Source organism: Mustelus asterias, chromosome X (genome assembly GCF_964213995.1).
Source record: "Mustelus asterias chromosome X, sMusAst1.hap1.1, whole genome shotgun sequence".
Lineage (NCBI taxonomy): Eukaryota > Metazoa > Chordata > Chondrichthyes > Carcharhiniformes > Triakidae > Mustelus > Mustelus asterias.
The window spans coordinates 14,459,725-14,478,630 of record NC_135834.1 but is presented as its reverse complement, the minus strand read 5'-3'; the positions used below and the strand labels follow the sequence as shown (position 1 = coordinate 14,478,630).

The 18,906-nt window shown below is 44.3% G+C and overlaps 1 protein-coding gene across 1 annotated transcript in view; it reads left to right on the top strand.

The window, feature by feature from the left end:
* LOC144481946 (electroneutral sodium bicarbonate exchanger 1-like) overlaps window positions 1–18,906 on the top strand; it is a 122,438-nt gene that overhangs the window by 51,968 nt on the left and 51,564 nt on the right. Inside the window, exons 5-10 of the mRNA XM_078201120.1 lie at window positions 759–947; window positions 3,476–3,564; window positions 9,706–9,863; window positions 15,515–15,602; window positions 17,663–17,809; window positions 18,261–18,361. Coding sequence (XP_078057246.1) covers window positions 759–947; window positions 3,476–3,564; window positions 9,706–9,863; window positions 15,515–15,602; window positions 17,663–17,809; window positions 18,261–18,361 — 772 coding nt within the window. The remainder of the gene's footprint in view (window positions 1–758; window positions 948–3,475; window positions 3,565–9,705; window positions 9,864–15,514; window positions 15,603–17,662; window positions 17,810–18,260; window positions 18,362–18,906) is intronic.

Sequence of the window (18,906 nt, the reverse complement as noted above, 5' to 3'; positions counted from 1 at the left end):
TTGTCTTTTACTTTCAAAACAATCCCTTTGATTCTGGGACTCACGTGAATAATTTGTATCTCGAATGGAGTTAATTGTCTCCTCTCCAGAATTCCTGTTACTACTGAAGAATTCCCTTGTTTACAAAGGTGCTTTCATCTTCTTTGATCTGGGAACTACAGGAATAATCTCAATCACTTATTCAGATAACTGCAGACTTCCTGCCCCTACCAAAAGCTCAAAGATGGGTCATCCATTGTTTAAGTTTTCTCACTTCTAATTCTCACTTTATTAAATAAATACAGCTTATTCCAGATCTGCTTGAATTGCACTTAATTTTTTTAAAATCGGTTTTTCGACCAGATGTTTCAATTTATTTACCTTTAAATTCAATAGCTAAAACTAAAATTTATACCTCTAAAACACACAAATTATGAAATCAGATATTTACATCTCTATATATATATATATATATATATATAAATATATATATATATATATAAATATATATATATATATATATATATATATATATATATATATATATATATAAATAAATATAAAGGGAAACGTGTGTATTACAAACACAATACTGTTTCACACTTCTACCAACAATGATTTAGAATTTTCCTTTCTCCTATTGACTGAAGTACAATATCATCCCTGGAGGGTTTAAAGGAACAGATAAGGTTAATGAATGATTTCAGTAGCCATGACTGGCAAAAGCTTTATTCCTGTGATGATCGTTCTTGTGATTTTCTTTCATTGCTGTGTTTTAGATATGATTCTTGACCATCAGGAGTCATCTATGGAACTGGATGAAAACATTCGTGTGAAAGTGCGTGAAGCTCTTCTGAAACGGCATCACCATCAGATTGAGAGAAAAAGGAATAATCTCATTCCAATCGTCAGGTCTTTTGCTGAGGTTGGGAAAAAACAATCTGAACCTCATTCCATGGACAAGGCTGGTAAGGATATGGGCTGGAATCGAAATTAAAAATAAAAACACATTTTTGAGCTCTGTAGTATCTTGGTATTATTTTCTTTGGAAACAATTGGATGGTTATATGTGAAGGGTATAGCTGTGTGCAAAGAGGAAAGAAAATGGGACAAGGAGTAGCAAAATGTGACTGATTTATCATTTTGGACCTCATCGTTAAGGTAGGCTATATTTTCCAATATAGCAACCTGTTGGTTTATAGCTTGGTGCATGATTTAATCAGCTTATCCTCTTTGGCTAATGTCCTAATTAATACATCCGGATGTGCATCTTCTCTGTTTTTCCTTGTCCAACATGATATATCCATTAACAAACCCATCCTATCACTTCCTTTGATACAAGCCGTTGTTTTGTCACTGTTTCTTCGACAGTTTTTCCATATTTGTCAAATGTACAATACTGGCTAAACGAGAATAATTCTAAGCACTGAAATCTATTTCTATTGCCATTACAAGAAGTTCCTTCAATAGAGGTCTGTCTGTTCTGGTGTAAAATTAGTTGACATGATTGACCTCACAGGTATCTAAACTTCTTGGCAACAATGAAAGTGCCGCCGTTCAGTTGAAAGTGCAGCATTGTTTTTGACCCCCTGTCTGTCTGGTGTTTTATAGCGAGCCAGCCTTTTTGAATGTATTTGCAGAGGTTGCAAGGGATGCTGGAAAATATTTAATTGGCTCAGTAAAGCAAACAGTTAGCTTGCCTGGGACTCTGAAATATGTCTGTGGTGAGTTAATTTCTGTTGATAATTGGGTTTGTGTAAGGTAAGGTGGGTGATTGAAGAAAAGCATCATGCTTGTTGAGAATAACTTTATGCATGTATGCTGGTTATCCTCTCCTGGAGACTAGTTAATAGCAGGATAACTTGAGACCAGGTCACCCATACTGGAGAGGAATATTTTTCAAAGTTGAAATTCTTGCGAGTGGACAAGAAGTACAAATATATGGGTGATGAGTGCAAATCATGCTTCTACTTTTAATCTGGGGCAGTGTCACTATTTTTGTCTTTTTTATATTTTACTGTAGTGTGAGGTTGTGTCTCAGTCCCAGACAGCACGGTTTCAATAGCCGTGAATGCTAAGAACTTCCCGCTATTGAGCGCTGCAACAATACTACAACATATGGAGAGCCCACTTCTGCTTGGATCCAAAAATTGCTGTGTGCCTGGATGAACTCTGGGGAGCTGACGCTGGGAGCTGTCAGATTGAAAACTTGGGTTGATTACCCTGCATTTACCCCAAGTATTATGTTGATTTATTTAGGGCTGCTCTTCGCAGGCTTGGAGTCTGCTCAGGAGTACAGACCATTAAATCAACAGGGGTGTGAAAGTAATCCTGCACCCTTGGCTGCTCTCCACCCCGGCTCCTCGTCCTGCCGGTGTTGGAGAAGAGCTGGTGGGATTGAGGGGGAAGCTCCATATCAAAGATAGAAAATGTTTAAAAACCACTCAACAAAGGTCTGTAGATGGTCTATTAATTCAAAGACTGTCATTGAGCTAGGGCTTCAGCTCATGATGTCGGGGCAGTGTGGCTTTGCTGGAAATATGTCATGCCACTTGGCCTTCCCAGCCACCTCACTAATGAATCCTTGTTGCAGCCAGAAGAACAAGTTCCCTTGCAGACTATAGCCAAGCTAGGACTGTAGGCTTTCTTGTTAGCAATATACACCTCCATTTTGCCACTGACCACATCATCCAGGCTTGCTTACTGCACTCATTGAATTCCAAATCATAGCTCATGTCAGTCAAAATGAAAGCAAATGAAATTGTTATCATCAAGATAAACTGAGTAACTTGATGTAATCATTTCTGTCAGTGCTCATTCAAAATACTAAATATTGAGAGCAGGTACTCATGTGCTCTGATATCTGTTGGAAATTTGAAATCTGACTATCTTAGCTCCATTCCAAATCCCTCTGGATCAAGTGAAGTGTCAGATTAAAAATAATAGCTGTATTTTATTGTGGAGTTAGTGTTTAAAGATTGATTTTGATCAGTGTTTGCTCTAATCTTAGATAGAATTGCTTAGTTAGCAGATTCCAGTACTGATACTGCCTCCCCTACTGAAACTACAGTGCCCAGTACCGGGAATGTTGAAGAAATGTTACAGGAGATACTGAGGGTAGGTCAGTGGCACAGCAGATTAATATAATGCAGTATGCCAAATGAATACTAGTATGTAAATTTGTTCTCATGATTCCTGAGGTAGAAACTTGCATTCCCAACATGCTTCATGATGAATTGACAAATGGGCCTGAAGAACTATTTTTGTGATGACAAGTAACTGTGGCCTGGTTTGGCAACCTGCCTGGGGAGGTTATGGAGAAATTCTGGCAGAACCTGAGAGCAAAGGATCCCATAGGCCTGGTACACACAATGAACCAACTTTTAAGAAAGACAATAGGTTTAATTTGGGGTTTTTGAAAAATAAAAATCTCTTCCAATTCCATGTCTCCAAGTATTTTCTCTTCAAGTTGCTTATATCTGCTTTTCCTCCTCAGGTCAAATGTTGTCCCCCCAGTCTCTTCCAACTCATCTTGAAGCTAAAAATGGAGTCAACCACGACCATGTAAATGTTGAGGCAGGCAAGGTAAGGTTGTTGCTTTGCTTTATAAGGTTGTTGCCTGTCGTTAGGATATATCTTTTAGGCATAATATTCAAGCTGCACAAAGTTCTAACTGTAAAGCTGTGATCTTTCCTTAAGGTAGTCCAGTGGTGTACAAATGTGTGATGCGCAGAGTGGTTAAATATGCGGTCCATACAGCAACTTTGTGATATTGGCTGGACTGTTGGGGAAAACATTGAATTCTCTAGAATTTAGAATAGTCCTTGCAGATTGGAAGGTGACAAACATAACCCCACTGTTCAAGAAAGGGGAAGAGAAAGAACAGGTAAATATGTGGGGGTAGGGCCTGGGTGGGATTGTGGTCGGTGCAGTCTCGATGGGCCGACTGGCCTCCTTCTGCACTGTGGGATTTCTATGATTTCTATGAACTTGAAACTTCAGGTCAGTTAGACTGAAATCAGAAGTAGGGACAATTACAGAATATAGTATCGGGGAGATTGGCCGGGATTTTGCCAGCTCACCCCACCCATCGATGGGCAGAGCAAGCTGGTAAAATCACGAGAGCTGAGAAATCGGGATCATGCCTGATTTCTCGGATCTCGCGCTCTTACGAGAGCTGAATTTCCAGTGAGGTCAGCCTCCCGCCGGAAATGAGCAAGAGGTTGAAGAAATTATTTAAATTTATTGAAATTGTGTTTACCATGTGATTAGCGAGCCTGGCGCTCAATCGTCTGGGCTCGCTTGCCTTTATGGCCTCGCCGGGAGAGGTTTTCTCCGGTGAGGAAAACACCTGCTCCCCATGAACGGGGAACAGTCGTGTTGGCCTCGCCAGAAGAACCAAAGGCCATTGAGGCCCCCCGGGGAGGCTGAAGGCAAGGAGGGGTGCCCTTAGGCAGTGGCACCTTGGCACTGTCAACCTGGCACTTCGGTAATGCCCATCGGGCACCTTGGCACTGCCCAGTGGGCAGGGCCCGGGAACGGGGTTCATGGAGGCAGGACCTATGGGAGTGGGGCCTGGAGGGGGTGGGGCCTATGGGGCAGAGTTTGTGGGGAGGGGCTTATGAGGGCGGGGGGGGGGAGGACGGGGGCCCGCTGTCTCTGCAGGCAATCAGTGGAGAGAGGGAGGGGGGCCTGGTGCCCCTCTGCATCACGATCATTGTGGGCGGGGGGGGTTCCATTACCAGGGGGTGTGGGTCTTGTGATCGGCCGCAGGCCCCCGCGATTGCGGGGGGAATTTGTTTGCGGCTGCCTGCAGCAACAGAGGCCTGACAACCCTCTCTCTGCAGACTGCTGGTAAATTAAGCCCCGGCCACTGCCTGTAGCAGCTTGAAATGGTCTGGACCATTTTTTCAAGTATTATGTGCACAAAATTGGGCGTGAAAACTCACCCAAAAAGTGGATCTACAACTCCCATTTTTACACTAGCTGGACACTTAGAATCATTCTCGTAAAATTCCACCCATGGTATCAGGACACCTAAATGAGTGCTGACTCTGCCCAATCATATTATGATTTATGAAAGGAAATCCTGTTGACAAATCTGTTATGAGTTTATTGAGTTATGAATTGTGACGGTAGGGTAGATGAGGGGGCCCCAGTGAATGTAGTGTATTTGAATTTTCAAAAAGCATTCATTAAGGTGCCACACAAGAGGTTATTGCACAAAATTAGGACTGATGGGATTGGGGATAATATATTAGCAGGGATTGATTAACAAACAGATAAGTGTCGTTTTTGGTTTGACAGGCTTTAACTAGTGGGGTTCAAGGATCAATGCTGAGGCTTAAGCTATTTACAATCCAAATCAGTAATTTAGATAGTCTGAATATAATACCAAGCTAAATAGGAAAGTAAGCTGACAGGAGGAGGCAACAAAGTTGTAAAAGAGTATAGACAGATTAAGTAAATGGTCAAGAGCATAGCAGATGGAATATAGTGTGGAGAAATGTGAAGTTGTGGGGCTGAATTTTCTCAAACAAATTCTAAGTGTTCAAAAGGGTCGGTTTTCTCGCCAGTTTTTTCAACGAGGTAAGTAATGGGAATTTATGGCACTTTGTGCATTCCAGAAGCCGTAATGTGAATCTCGCAAGTAGGGAGTAGAGTGGAGCCTCAGCTCGCCTGAGAAGCCGGCTGCTGACCTCTCGGGGCATCATAGCACAGGAGCCCCGATCTCCCGGTATACTGTGTACTGTACGCAGCATACTGGGAGATCTGTCACCCCACAGGCATCGCCCCCCCCCCCCTCCGACCGCTGCCTTGGTCGATTGCCCCCCCAACCCGATCGCCGCCTCGGCTGATTGCCCCACCCCCCACCTCAATTTTTTTTGGTTTCATTAGAAATGGTTTATTTTTGTTTCCCTTTTAGTTTCATTTTCACTTCAGTTTCTGTTTTGAGGTAGCATCTGCCTCAAAGACAACCAAATTAAACTTAAAAATATAGATTCCCTCACAGTAACTTAGATGTGAAATACTTGCATTGAAGTTCTGTAATTTTGGAAATCTGGCTGATGTCCTCAGGAAATGGCACATGGCATTCTGAGTCTGTTATCATACAAGCTTGAGACAGAGTAGAGTTCCCTGCATCCTAGTGTGTCTCTGATAACACCATTGCGGAATTTCAATGTCTCCTCAGCAGTACTCTTAAGAGTTTTGAGTAACACTTCTAATTTATACGAATTAGTAGTAATTTCTGGGCATTTCATCCTGTAAATCTACAAGCCCTAAGAATTACATTAAGGTTCTGCAAAATCAATACGCAAGACTTTTCTTGCTGGTGAAAGGACAGTGTGCTACCTCATGATAACCCACTTTGTAAACAAAGAAAAACTTCTTGCCATTCGGTGTGTTAGGCCATGATGAGGATGGACAGATAAATGACTGTTCTCAGATCAACATGCACCCCTGCAATTGGCACAAACTGATGCATAAGGGTGTTATTGTCTTCGTAACGCTTTATTGTCCAGTTTTACTTTGCATTGTGGAAGGAAGTACCTCAATACTGATTGATACCCTTCCCCATGTTTTGGCTGGGATCAGAGTTACATTTAGTAGAACATTATAAAGCTGCTACATATCATCTATACAACCCGTTTAATAGCCAGGCAAGGACCATCTCCAACACAAGAGAATCTAATCATTGCCCCTTGACATTCAATGGCATTACAATTGCTGAATCCCTGCACAATCAACATCCTGGGGGTTGTCAATGACTGGAAACTGAACTGGACCACCTATATAAATACTTTGACCACAAGAGTAGGTCAGAGGTTTGGAATCCTGCAGGAGTAACTCACCTCCTGACTCCCCAAAGCTTGTTCACGTCCACAAGTCAGGAGTGTGATGGAATACTCTCAACTTGCCTGGATGAGTAAAGCTCCAACAACGCTCCAGAAACTTGACACTATCCAGGGTAAAGCAGCCCACTTGATTGGCACCCCATCCACAAACATTAATTCCCTCCACCACTCTCACAGTGGCAGCAATGGGAGATACATTCCAAGCCACTCATTATCGTGACTTGGAAATATATTGCCATTCCTTCGCTGTGGCTGGGTCAAAATCCTGGAACTCACTCCCTACAGCAGACTGGGTATACCTACACCATATGTACTTCAGTGGTTCAAGAAGGCGGCTTACCACCACATTCTCGAGGGCAATTGGGGATGGGCAACAAATGCTGACCTAGCCAGTGATGCACACATCCTACGATTGAATTTCAAGGATCATTTGTTTTCTTTGTTAAGCAGGTTAGAAGTCCAATCTCTTTTGAAGATTGAAGACAGGAAAAGCCAGGCTGTTATTAACTTGTATAATAGCATGCTTGTATGGCAAAATTCACCCATCCTGGTGGGTGAGTGGGAGTGGAGAATCTAGCAGAAACCAAAAAGTCACAAGCCCACCGGCATAAGATCATGTTTCAATTCTCCCAATGCCGAGTTAATGGCAGGTCGATCTTTCTGCAAGCGAGTGGCATGAACGTCATTTGCATTCATTTGCATCTCATGAATGCTCATTAAAACAGTTGCTCACCAGTGTCCTGTCAGGCCTCTGACCTTGCATCACGTGAGCGTGAAGTTACGTTGGTCTAAAACCCAATTGCTAAAGAGTGGTGTGCACAAGGTGACCCTCAGTTCGCAAGAGACTTCGGGGTGAGTGCAACAAAGCTTTAGGGCAGACCAGTTCCTGCCCTCCATCTCCATATTGAGCTGGTCGTCATGGACAGCACTCTGCTGCTGGACCCATGGCCCTCCTTTGTCACTGTCTTGGATCAGTACCGCATCTGGGGTTGGGGAGTACAGGGTCTCCTCCTTCCTGATTCCACACATCAGTTACTATCTCGACAGCACTGTGCTGTGGGAGTCACGCAGCCACCGGAACAAAGATTGGAAGTTTGATCAGGGGTGGAGTGTGAGGTGAGGTCGGGGAGGAAGGGCGCAATGTGGAAGGAGGGCTGTGCAAGGTGGGAGGGGAGGGAGGGCGCGGGCTCATGATGGCACACAGAGGGGCAAGGAGGTGGATGAAGAAGGCAATGGAAGGCAGAGGGAAGACCGAGGGAAGGGAAGCTGGATCCCAACAAGACCGTATGAAAAGCTCACATACAAGAAGGTCAAAGTAATACCACATTGTTTACTGAAAGGGGATGCACGAAGATGTCAGATGCAGTGGGTTGAGGTCCAAGTGGGGCATGGGTACCTTGCAGGTGATGGGCTCGGGGAGAGAGTGGTTGAATCAAGGAAGAGACTTTTTTGAGGCTGCTGACCTTTTCTCTCGGGGTTGCTGACATCCTGCACAGACTGGTGAATACAGGTGGGCTGGAGAGTGATATGAGCATGCTGGACTCGTTCTAAATATGGCGCCAGGACCTTTGAACCTGCCAGCTGATGGTGGGCAGACAAATCAACTGTTGGCCCTCCAGGAGATTTGGAGGGGAACTTGCCTGTGCATAATTCATGAGGCTCCCAAGTGCTGAATCTGATGTGGCATGCCTCCATTCTGGCCAGTGGGTAAGGTGCCATTGGAACCACCCACTTAGGCAGGAATTCTCCAACCTCTCCCACAGCTTGATTATCTGGTCCCAGCTGAGCGCCAAATTCTCCATTCTCACTGGCAGTGGTAGTGGGCCATGCGAGACCAGGAAATTCCAGCCTTGGTCTCAAAATGGGAGAATTCTGCCCTTAGTTTTAACTCTGGAGCACAGTTGTGCCATTTAGCTGCTAACCTGACCTTTCATTGCTCAGGTACTTCTCTGGGAAAGTAATCTAACAAGGCACATTCTGAGATCAGTTAGAGGCTAATTACCATTGCTGTTTGGCATTTCTGCACGTTGACATTTGCTTGGCTTCTCTCTTTGGAAAGAATGCAGATTATCTCAAAGTGAGAAGTTTCAAATATTGTTTAACTGAAATTTGTTGGTGCTGTCTGAAAAGTCTGAAGTGTGACAAACGTCTCAATTCACCTGAAAAATGCTGATATTTGGGATATTTTCAGAAAATTATGCCATGAAATATTTGCAGAAGGTATTTTTAGATCTTGGCATTTCAAATAAATATTCCATCTTTGTCTTCAATTTATAAAGAATAGTCAGGGTGTTATTAGTCATCTTATACCTGGAGAAAGAATGATTTCTGTAACTCCAAGTGATTTGGAGCTGTGTGAGTGGAGTGAGACAGTTTGGCTTATTTTTCTCCCATCTTGGAGTTTTGAAATATATTGAAAAGATGACACATTAACAAATTGAAGATTTCTCATAAACCTGACTTGTAAGATGATTGAACCTTACTTTAAAACCTATATCTGACAAAATTAGCCTATCTGAAACTGGTGCAGAGTGTGATCTTAGATTGAGGTGTTTAAGGAACAGCCTGATACCCATGTGCAATTTGCATCATTGGGTATTGGATAATGGGAAGGGCCCTGACAGATTTATTTTCTCTCTGAAGCTGAAGGGCACTGAATCCAATTGAAGCATGCCTCCACTATTCATTACTCACTCAACAATGAGTGCATTTAGAGACTGGGCAAATCGAGCCACCCAACCCTGCAAAAAGATTTGGTTCAGGTTGGGACTCTATACTTTTGCTTTGGGAGGTCAAGTTCAAATTTAGATGGTTTCGTTTCCAGTTGCTGAGGAGAAACATTTTTGAATAACCACACTTTTTTTGTCAGGTTGACCTCCACTTCATGAAGAAGATCCCCACTGGTGCTGAAGCCTCTAATGTCCTGGTTGGTGAGCTAGACTTCCTGAAAAGGCCAATTGTGGCATTTGTGCGTCTTTCTCCAGCTATTCTTCTCACAGGACTGACTGAGGTTCCAATTCCTACCAGGTCAGTTAATAATGCATGGCATGTAGTTGTGGATGACATATTTTTATATTGCCCTTTTCACATCTCAATTATTTATCTAATTAGCAACTATGAAATCTAGGCCAGGATTTTGTGCTCTTGTTTGCACCAGGCGTGAATGATGATGGGAGCACAAAATCTAATGGGGAACCCCATAAGGATAAATTTAAATCTAATTATCAAACCTCTACACCTGATACCCCCCCCCCCCTCCTCCGTTACATTATTCATTCACATTACATCAATTGGAGCATTAGAGTTCCTCATTTCTCCCCTGCAAGATAACCCACTTGTGTGTGACAAGTCATCACTGGTGTGATGGGCAGAAGGGTTGTGGACCAGCTCCCTCCAGAGCGCTGAGCACATTTACATGCAAGGGGAAGGCTCATACATGCATGTGATTTGGAAGACATAAACCTCTTTATATTCGATTGTTTTCAAGTGTATTCACTATTGTTTTGTAGGAAAACAACAGTTTGCTCACAGCTAGATCCCACAAGTGAGATAAATAACCAGCACCAAGCTATTGATGCTGATTGAGGGAGAAATATTGGCCAGGACCCCAGAAGAGCTCTACTCCACTTCCAAGTTTGAAATTCTATACATCCACCTGGCAAGCCAGATGGGGCTCAGTTTAACATTCTATCTGAAAGATTTTACCTTCAGCAATGCAACACAGTCTCAGCTCTGCACTTAAATGTCATCTTAAATTGTTTTCAAGTCCTGCAATCAAACTTGAAACCACAACCTTCTGACTAACGCAAGAGTGCTATTAACTGAACTACAGCTTATCTTTGAGTGTCTTTAAGCCCAGTGGTGGGAAACCTACAGCCTGGGGGCCACACACGGCCTGTCAGGGTTCAGAGTGCAGCCCATGAAACTTAAATATGTTGCCCATATGCAGGATTGCCAGATTCCACTGGTTTCCGTCCGAGTAGTTTTCTTTCGAATGTATGATTAAAGTGATATGTATATAAAGAAGTGAGATGCGTGCTGATTGCACGCAACATTGACTGTGAGAGTCATGCATTCCGTCTGTGTCCACTCAAAGCATAAATAGTTATTTTGAATATACCATTTGAAATTGACAGTTCTATTAATATGTAAATGATAAATCATTTTCTATAATTCCTTATGAAATATTTGGTATGTATTAAATGTATTCAATCTTGTTCATGGGGTGATGGTTAGTCAACAAGCCCAATTTCAATCTTGCGGCCCACTGAGGTGAAAGAAGGCCACTCATATGGCCTACTCACTAATCTAGGTTGCCTATCACTGCTTTAAGCCCCATTCTAGGACTCGACTGCATACATAATGCTGATATTTTACTGCAGCACTGAGGGAGTTCTGTATTGTTGGAGATGCTGTCTTTCAGACAAGGCTTTAAATAGGCTTATTCAGGTGGATGTTAAAGATTCTATGGCCCTATTCTAAAAAAGCAGATCCATTCTCCCTGTGACCTGGCCAACATTCTTCCCACGATCAATGCAAGGGTAGAAATGAGTTTCGGATGCTAAATAGATGGTATTGAATCCAGCCAGCTGCAATACGCAGAGTCTGATATTTAGTTCCATTGGGTACAATTTAATGTTGCCAGTGGAGGGGTCTCGCCCACCTCCGTTTGGAAAACCAATGAGAGCCCTGCCATTCGGAGAAGGCCAATCTGAATGAAGTGTCCATCAGGCATTTGACTGGTCAGTGGCAGGCCTTCCCCAGGATTTCGGACCTCGGCAGAAATCCTGACCTCCCTCGATGACAGCCAGCCAATCAGACATAAGGCGATAATGCACCCACCAGATGCCTAGGATCTCCCAGGTACCCAGGCCACAGGTGAGTGAGGAGGAGTGGGGGTCTCGGTGCGAGAGTTGCTGGCGGATGGAGGGGAGGGATGTCGGGGGAGAAAAAGGACAGGTGGTGTGTGGCTCTTAGTGCCCCATTCCACCCCTTCTCTGTGCCAAGTCCCTTGATCAGGAACTGAGTGCCTTTAAATGGGGGAACGATGCCTCCCATCCACCCCCACTTCGCCACACCTTATTGGGTTTGTTTTTTGGCTTCCCATGTGGCAGCTCCCCTGCTATGCTGGCTGAATAACAGCAGTGGTGGGAAGAGGTCCCTCTGTGGGCATTAAGGGATTAAATCAGGTGGGAAGACAGTCCGCGAGCTGTAGGGTGGTGTCAAAATAACCTTGTGGTGCTTCAGAGCCTGTACAGTCAGAGGGTGCTTTTCTTTGCAGAATGGAGAAAGAGAGTCCAGGCTCAATTTAATGCCCTCCCTCCCCTGGGGCACATTTGTTGGCAGGGTGCATCAAATGGCAGATGTGAACACTATTGTCTTGCTGCTTCTGCTCCAATTAAGTCCGGGTTGGGAAGGCCCATTGACCACCTTTCTGTCCTGCTGCCAATTGAGACATTTAAGTGGGAAGTGGACGCCCACTTAAGGGCCTCATCCTGCTTCCCAGTGTCAGATGGGAGGTCTTGCCATGGTGGGAGCCCGAAAAGTAAACCTTTATAGGGGGATTTCTAGTAAGATTCCCTGTTCAAAGACACTCAATGCCTGATGGAGGAACCCAGCATTAGGAAGTAGGGATGTCCATTGAGAGCTACTCGCTCCCTTAACTGCCAACACTGTCATCTCCCCTACCAGCATCAGTCACCCATGGTCTGGGTCTATTGATGATCCTGGACCTTGAGTAGGTACGTTCCTTATAGCAGCCACCACCTCCCTGGTGACATTGCCAAATAATGCATTGCTGCCGATCTCTGGCCAGCAGCTCTTGGGGCGGGATTTCTGCCACTGGGGTCCTGATTGGCACTTAATGTGGCAACCTTCCTAAATGCAAGGCTCTCGCTGGTTCTCCAGCTGGCAGGTGAGACCCCCATCACCCATATTAAATACTACCAACTTCATTTCTGGATTACCCTATGCGCACAAAACCATGCATCGGAACAAAAATGTATATATAGGCCAATAAAGAAAGAGAAGTGCGGAGTGTAAACAATTTCAAGATCATTTTCCATTAGCCAAGGTATAGAAGATAATGGAAATTATAACTGAAAAGCAAGACGTGCTGTTAGTTTTTCAACTTGCACTCATCAGGACAAATGCAAGAATGCCAAATTTCAAACAATCTCAACAATTCGTACTACAGGAGAAAAGGGGTACATAAGAACATAAGAACTAGGAGCAGGAGTAGGCCATCTGTCCCCTTGGGCCAGCACCGCCATTCAAGAAGATCATGGCTGATCTTTTTGTGGACTCAGCTCCACTTACCCGCCCGCTCACCATAACCCTTAATTCCTTTACTGTTCAAAAATTTATTTATCCTTGCCTTAAAAACATTCAATGAGGTAGCCTCAACTGCTTCACTGGACAGGGAATTCCACAGATTCACAACCCTTTGGGTGAAGAAGTTCCTCCTCAACTCAGTCCTTAATCTGCTTCCCCTTATTTTGAGGCTATGCCCCCTAGTTCTAGTTTCACCCACCAGTGGAAACAACTTCCCTGCTTCTATCTAATCTATTCCCTTCATAATCTTGTATGTTTCTATAAGATCTCCCCTCATTCTTCTGAATTCCTGTGTATAGTCCCAGTCTGCTCAGTCTCTTCTCATAAGCCAACCCTCTCAAACTCCGGAATCAACCTCGTGAATCTCCTCTGCACCCTCTCCAGTGCCAGCATATCCTTTCTCAAGTAAGGAGACCAACAGTACTCCAGATGTGGCCTCACCAGCACCTTGTATAGCTGCAACATAATCTCGCTGTTTTTAAACTCCATCCCTCTAGCAATGAAGGACAAAATTCCATTTGCCGCCTTAATTACCTGCTGCACCTGCAAACCAACTCCTTGATATTCCTGCACAAGGACACCCAGGTCCCTCTGCACAGCAGCATGCTGCAATTTTTTACCCTTTAAATAATAGTCCATTTTGCTGTTATTCTGACCAAAATGGATGACCTCACATTTACCAACATTGTACTCCATCTGCCAGACCCTCGTCCACTCACTTAGATTATCTATATCCCTTTGCAGACTTTCAGCGTCCTCTGCACACTTTGCTCTTCCACTCATCTTCGTGTCATCTGTGAATTTTGACACACTTGGTCCCCAACTCCAAATCATCTATGTAAATCGTAAACAATTGCGGTCCCAACACTGATCTCTGAGGCACACCACTAGTCACTGATCGCCAACCAGAAAAACACCCATTTACCCCCACTCTTTGCTTTCTGTTAGTTAACCAATCCTCTATCCATGCTAATACATTCCCTGTAGCACTGTGCACCTTTATCTTATGTAGCAGTCTTTGGTGCGGCACCTTGTCAAATGCCTTCTGGAAATCCAGATACACCACATCCACAGGTTCCCCATTGTCCACTGCACATGTAATGTTCTCAAAGAATTCCACCAAATTAGTCAAACATGACCTGCCCTTCATGAACCCATGCTGTGTCTTACCAATGGGACAATTTATATCCAGATGTCTCGATATTTCTTCCTTGATAGATTCAAGCATTTTCCTGACTACAGAAGTTAAGCTAACCGGCCTATAGTTATCTGCCTTTTGTCTACCTCCTTTTTTTAAACAGTGGCGTCACATTTGCTGTTTTCCAATCTGCGGGAACCACCCCAGAGTCCAGCAAATTTTTGTAAATTACCACTAGTGCATTTGCACTAATGGTAATAAGGGTACAAGTACTGATTGACCAAGGCATTGCCATGGAGAACGCAAATGGGAAACTATAAGCTCCTTGTGGTCCCCGATAATTCAAAAAAGACTCGAGGCTTTAACCTATTCCTTCAATTGCAAAGAACGGGTGCCTGTGTATAAATGTATGTCACCCCTAAATGAGCCATGTTATGAGCTTGACTGATGACCTTAAATTGGTTGTTAGTATAGCTATTAGTGCACTCTATGCTCAGTTGGCTGGACAGCTTATTAGTGATGTAGAATGACACCAATCAGAGCAGGTTCAATTTCCATACCGGTTGAGGTTATCCATGAATACCCTGCCTTCTCAACCTTGTCCTTCGCCTGAGGTGTTGTGATCCTCAGGTTAAATTTCCACTAGTCAGTTCTCCTCCTCAAATGGGAGAGCAGCCTCTGGTCTTCTGAGACTATGGTGACTTTGTCTTATGCTTCACTACTTTCAGCAATATTCAACTAAAGTAATGCCAAGTGATGATGGATAATAATCCAGTCAAACAGTTTGAGTGTAAAAGATTCTCTGGATTGATTAACTGCATTAGAAATACACTGTTGACCATGCTGTCGTGCAGTCTAAAGTATGTACGCTGTCGTTTATTTTAAAATTGTGTTCTGTCTTTAAGTTCTTTTGCTGTCACATAGTAAGCACAATAGAGATTTCACAAGGACATAAGAAATAAGAGCAGGAGTAGCCCACATGGCCCATTGAGTCTGCGTCGCCATTCTCTTCTGTCTCAACTCCACATTCTCACCTGCTCCCTATATCCGCTGATTCTCTGAGACCAAAAACGTAATATAGGTGACATAAATCCTAATCCTGTGTAATAATGATAGCAGTTTGTGATAACCGCTTATTTTTCGTGGACAGCAGGTTACCGGAAAATGCGAAATTACACTAGTAATACTGAAATCTCTCATTTTGTAGATTCCTTTTCATTTTGTTGGGACCAGTTGGAAAAGCACAGCAATACCATGAGATTGGCAGGTCCATGGCCACTATAATGACTGATGAAGTAAGTTTGTACTCCAGACGATGGTGTTTATATCAATTGGTTTTGGGTTTGGTATTTTTTAAAGCTTAATAACCAATAAGATTTGTAATATATCTTGCATATTGCTCTTGCCTCCTCAATCTCCTCCTTTCAAGGTTGAAAGGTTCAGGGGAATTTTCCAGTTCCCTGCCAGCAGGTTTGTAGGTGAGGGGAGGGGAGGCTGTTTAAAATTCCCTGGTTAGTTTTCCTGCCTGTCCCTGACCTGCCCTCAATTGTATAGGGGTGGGTGAAGGCCGCTTTCCACCAGTCCTCAATTTTGAGGCTGCGAGAGAAAGTCAGGGATGGGGGCAGGTCCTGCAGGAAATGTTGGGATGTTCTTCACTGGGCCCCCTTTGCACATTGGCACCCCTTGTCCAAGGTCTTCCCCCTACCAGGATGCTCCCTCCCTTCTTGGCCTTGCCATTAGTGCTCCCATGCCTCCCTTCCCAACCACCCTGTACCCACCGTGAGAGTCCCACACTTATCTCTATCCTGGCTCTGGGACTTTTTGTAGTCCCAGCAGTACTCGCTGCTCCTGGTGGTGCTGTGATTGCACCACCTTCAAGCCTTGAATATCTGATGATTTGACCAAAGCACTTTTTATCATGCTACCATTCAGATGTATTGCCTCTTGATTTATCAATGGAACTCAACATTTTATTTGATTGGCAAATTGCAGCTCTAGTCTGACATGTTAAGAGCTGGGGTTGTTATCTCTCTCTCTCTCTCTCTCTCTCTCTCTCTCATGTGCACACACTCGCTATAAAATGGACGCCCCAATTTCCGATAGACAGCACAGGAACCCATCCCGACGTGCACATAGTGACACCCCCCCTTCCCAGTGCCAGTGTTGGGGGCAGTGCCAGGAGCAATGCCAGGGTACCGCCGGGCATGTCCCTCTCTTCCCCAGGGGCTGTACTTGGTTGTGTACCCTAGCATGTTCCCTTCACCTAGTTCCTGTTTTTAAACAGCAGTTGTAAACCTAGCTGATATCAAGTCACATTGGCAAGGAGGGAATTGCAAATGTGGAGGGCTGATACGGCATGGGGAGATTCTCGATGTCCTCGTCTCTCGATATTTTTCACCCACACCGTTATTGTGCTCATGACGAACGCAAAATCAAAGTAACTCTCTCATAAACATGCACGCACTCTCCCCCTCACTCACGTTCACACACACATCCTCTCTCACACAAACTCTCGCATGCACTCTTTCTCACCCTCTCACACATGTCCTCTGTCTCTCACACACGTTCTGTGTCTCACACATGCTAACACACACCTGCTGTCAAACACTCTTAATCTCACACACCCTCTCTCACACACACCCTCTCTCACATGCACAGATGCACTCTCATGTGCGCACTCGCGCGCACACATTTTCTCTCACACTCTCACTGTCTCTCTCTTGCACACTCACTTTCTCTTGCACTTTCTCTCTTTCACACTTCCTCTCTCACAAGCGTGCGCTCTCTCTCTCAGATTTGCTCCCTCTCTCACTCTCTTTTGCACTCTCTCACACACTCCTTCTCGCACACTCACTCTGCCTCTCATGCTCTCTCTTCCACTTTCTGTCTCTTACTCTCTCCCACTCTCTTTCTTGCGCTCTGTCTCTGATGCACTCATTCATCTCTCATGTTCTCTCTCTCTCTCTCTCTCGCACACACACACACACACACACACAGGCGCACACACTATCTCTCATGCACACCCACATACTCTCTCTCACACACTTCCTCTCACGTACACATACACTCAATCGTACATGCACACTCACTCACTCTCTCACACGCTCACACACTCTCTCACTGATTTAAGGCAATTGATTTTAAAAAAAGCAATGGAGACATGAAATATTTATGCAGCGAGTGTTTAGGATCTGGAATGTACTGCCTGAGAGTGTGGTGGAGGCAGATTCAGGCAAAGAGAATTTGATCATTAATTGCAGGGCTACATGGAAAAGGCAGGGGAGTTGCACTCAGTGTATTTCTCCTTCAGAGAGCCAAACTAATTGGAAGAATCATTGCTCTGCCTCCATTTTAGATCTTTCACGATGTTGCCTACAAAGCCAAGGATCGGAGTGACTTGCTTGCTGGGATTGATGAATTTCTTGATCAGGTGACTGTTCTGCCCCCAGGTGAATGGGACCCCTCCATCCGAATTGAGCCACCGAAGAACGTTCCATCTCAGGTATGTCTTTTCCCTTGCCGTCACTAAAATCTTTCAATAGGATCCTTACGCACTATGGTTCTGTTGGCAACATATGGCATGGACAGATTTTACTGATAATCACATTGCTATAACACTGGGTGGGACATATGTTGATCCATCAACGGGTAACATTTACTCTTAAATATATTTTAAAAATTGAAGAGTGCTATTCAGAGCTAACAGTTCACTTTCAACCAATTGCTTTGAAGCTGTACGAAGCTTCTATGCAGATTATCTGCAGACATGCAGGTCGGAATCTTACCGTCCCGCCCGCCGCGGAATCTGAGCAGGTGAAGGGCAGACAATGGGAAGGTCTGTTGACCTCGGGCGGGATTTTATGGTTTCGGGACAAGCGAGGCTGTAAAATCCCGCCTGCATTCACCAGTCACCATGCTATCCGTTTCACTCATACCTTTCTTTTGTACAATAGGAGAAACGGAAGCAGCCTGGAATCCCAAATGGTAATGCTTGCCATGTTGAGCCTGAGCCACAAGTGGGCCACAGTGGTCCTGAACTGCAGCGCACAGGAAGGTTTGTTGTAGTTTATTGAACTCTTTTAAATGGTCATGTATTTTCTGATGTAACCTGTCACTGTCACACATTCAACACTCGCACTCTGACTCTTACTGTCTCCTCTTGTTTTTTTTGCAAACACTAGGCTTCAGCTAAGTGATCATAGCTATACTGAATGGAATAGGTGTGATATTTGTTGGAACCTGTATGGGTTCTCAGTGTTTCTATTCTTTCACATGATGCAGCATTTATTGCCCTTCCCTAATTACCCTTTGAGAAGCTACTCAGCCTTTTGGCTAAGATCAAGTGTGGTCTGGTGATGCTGCACTTGGTAGTGGCCATTGGGTTGCTTTTAAGCTTCATTTTCATATGAAGCAATTTTTAAAAGCGGCATCTCGGCCTTTTGGCTAAGATGCAAATGAGATCAAGCCTTGGAGGGCGGAGACGTCTGCCTACTCCAATCAGCTTGACTCATGTAGATCAGGCCCAAGACAGGGTAAAGGGTCGCATACCCTGTCTTGTCAGCTTGGATCGGAAATGTCTCAACTTGTTGAGACTCTGAA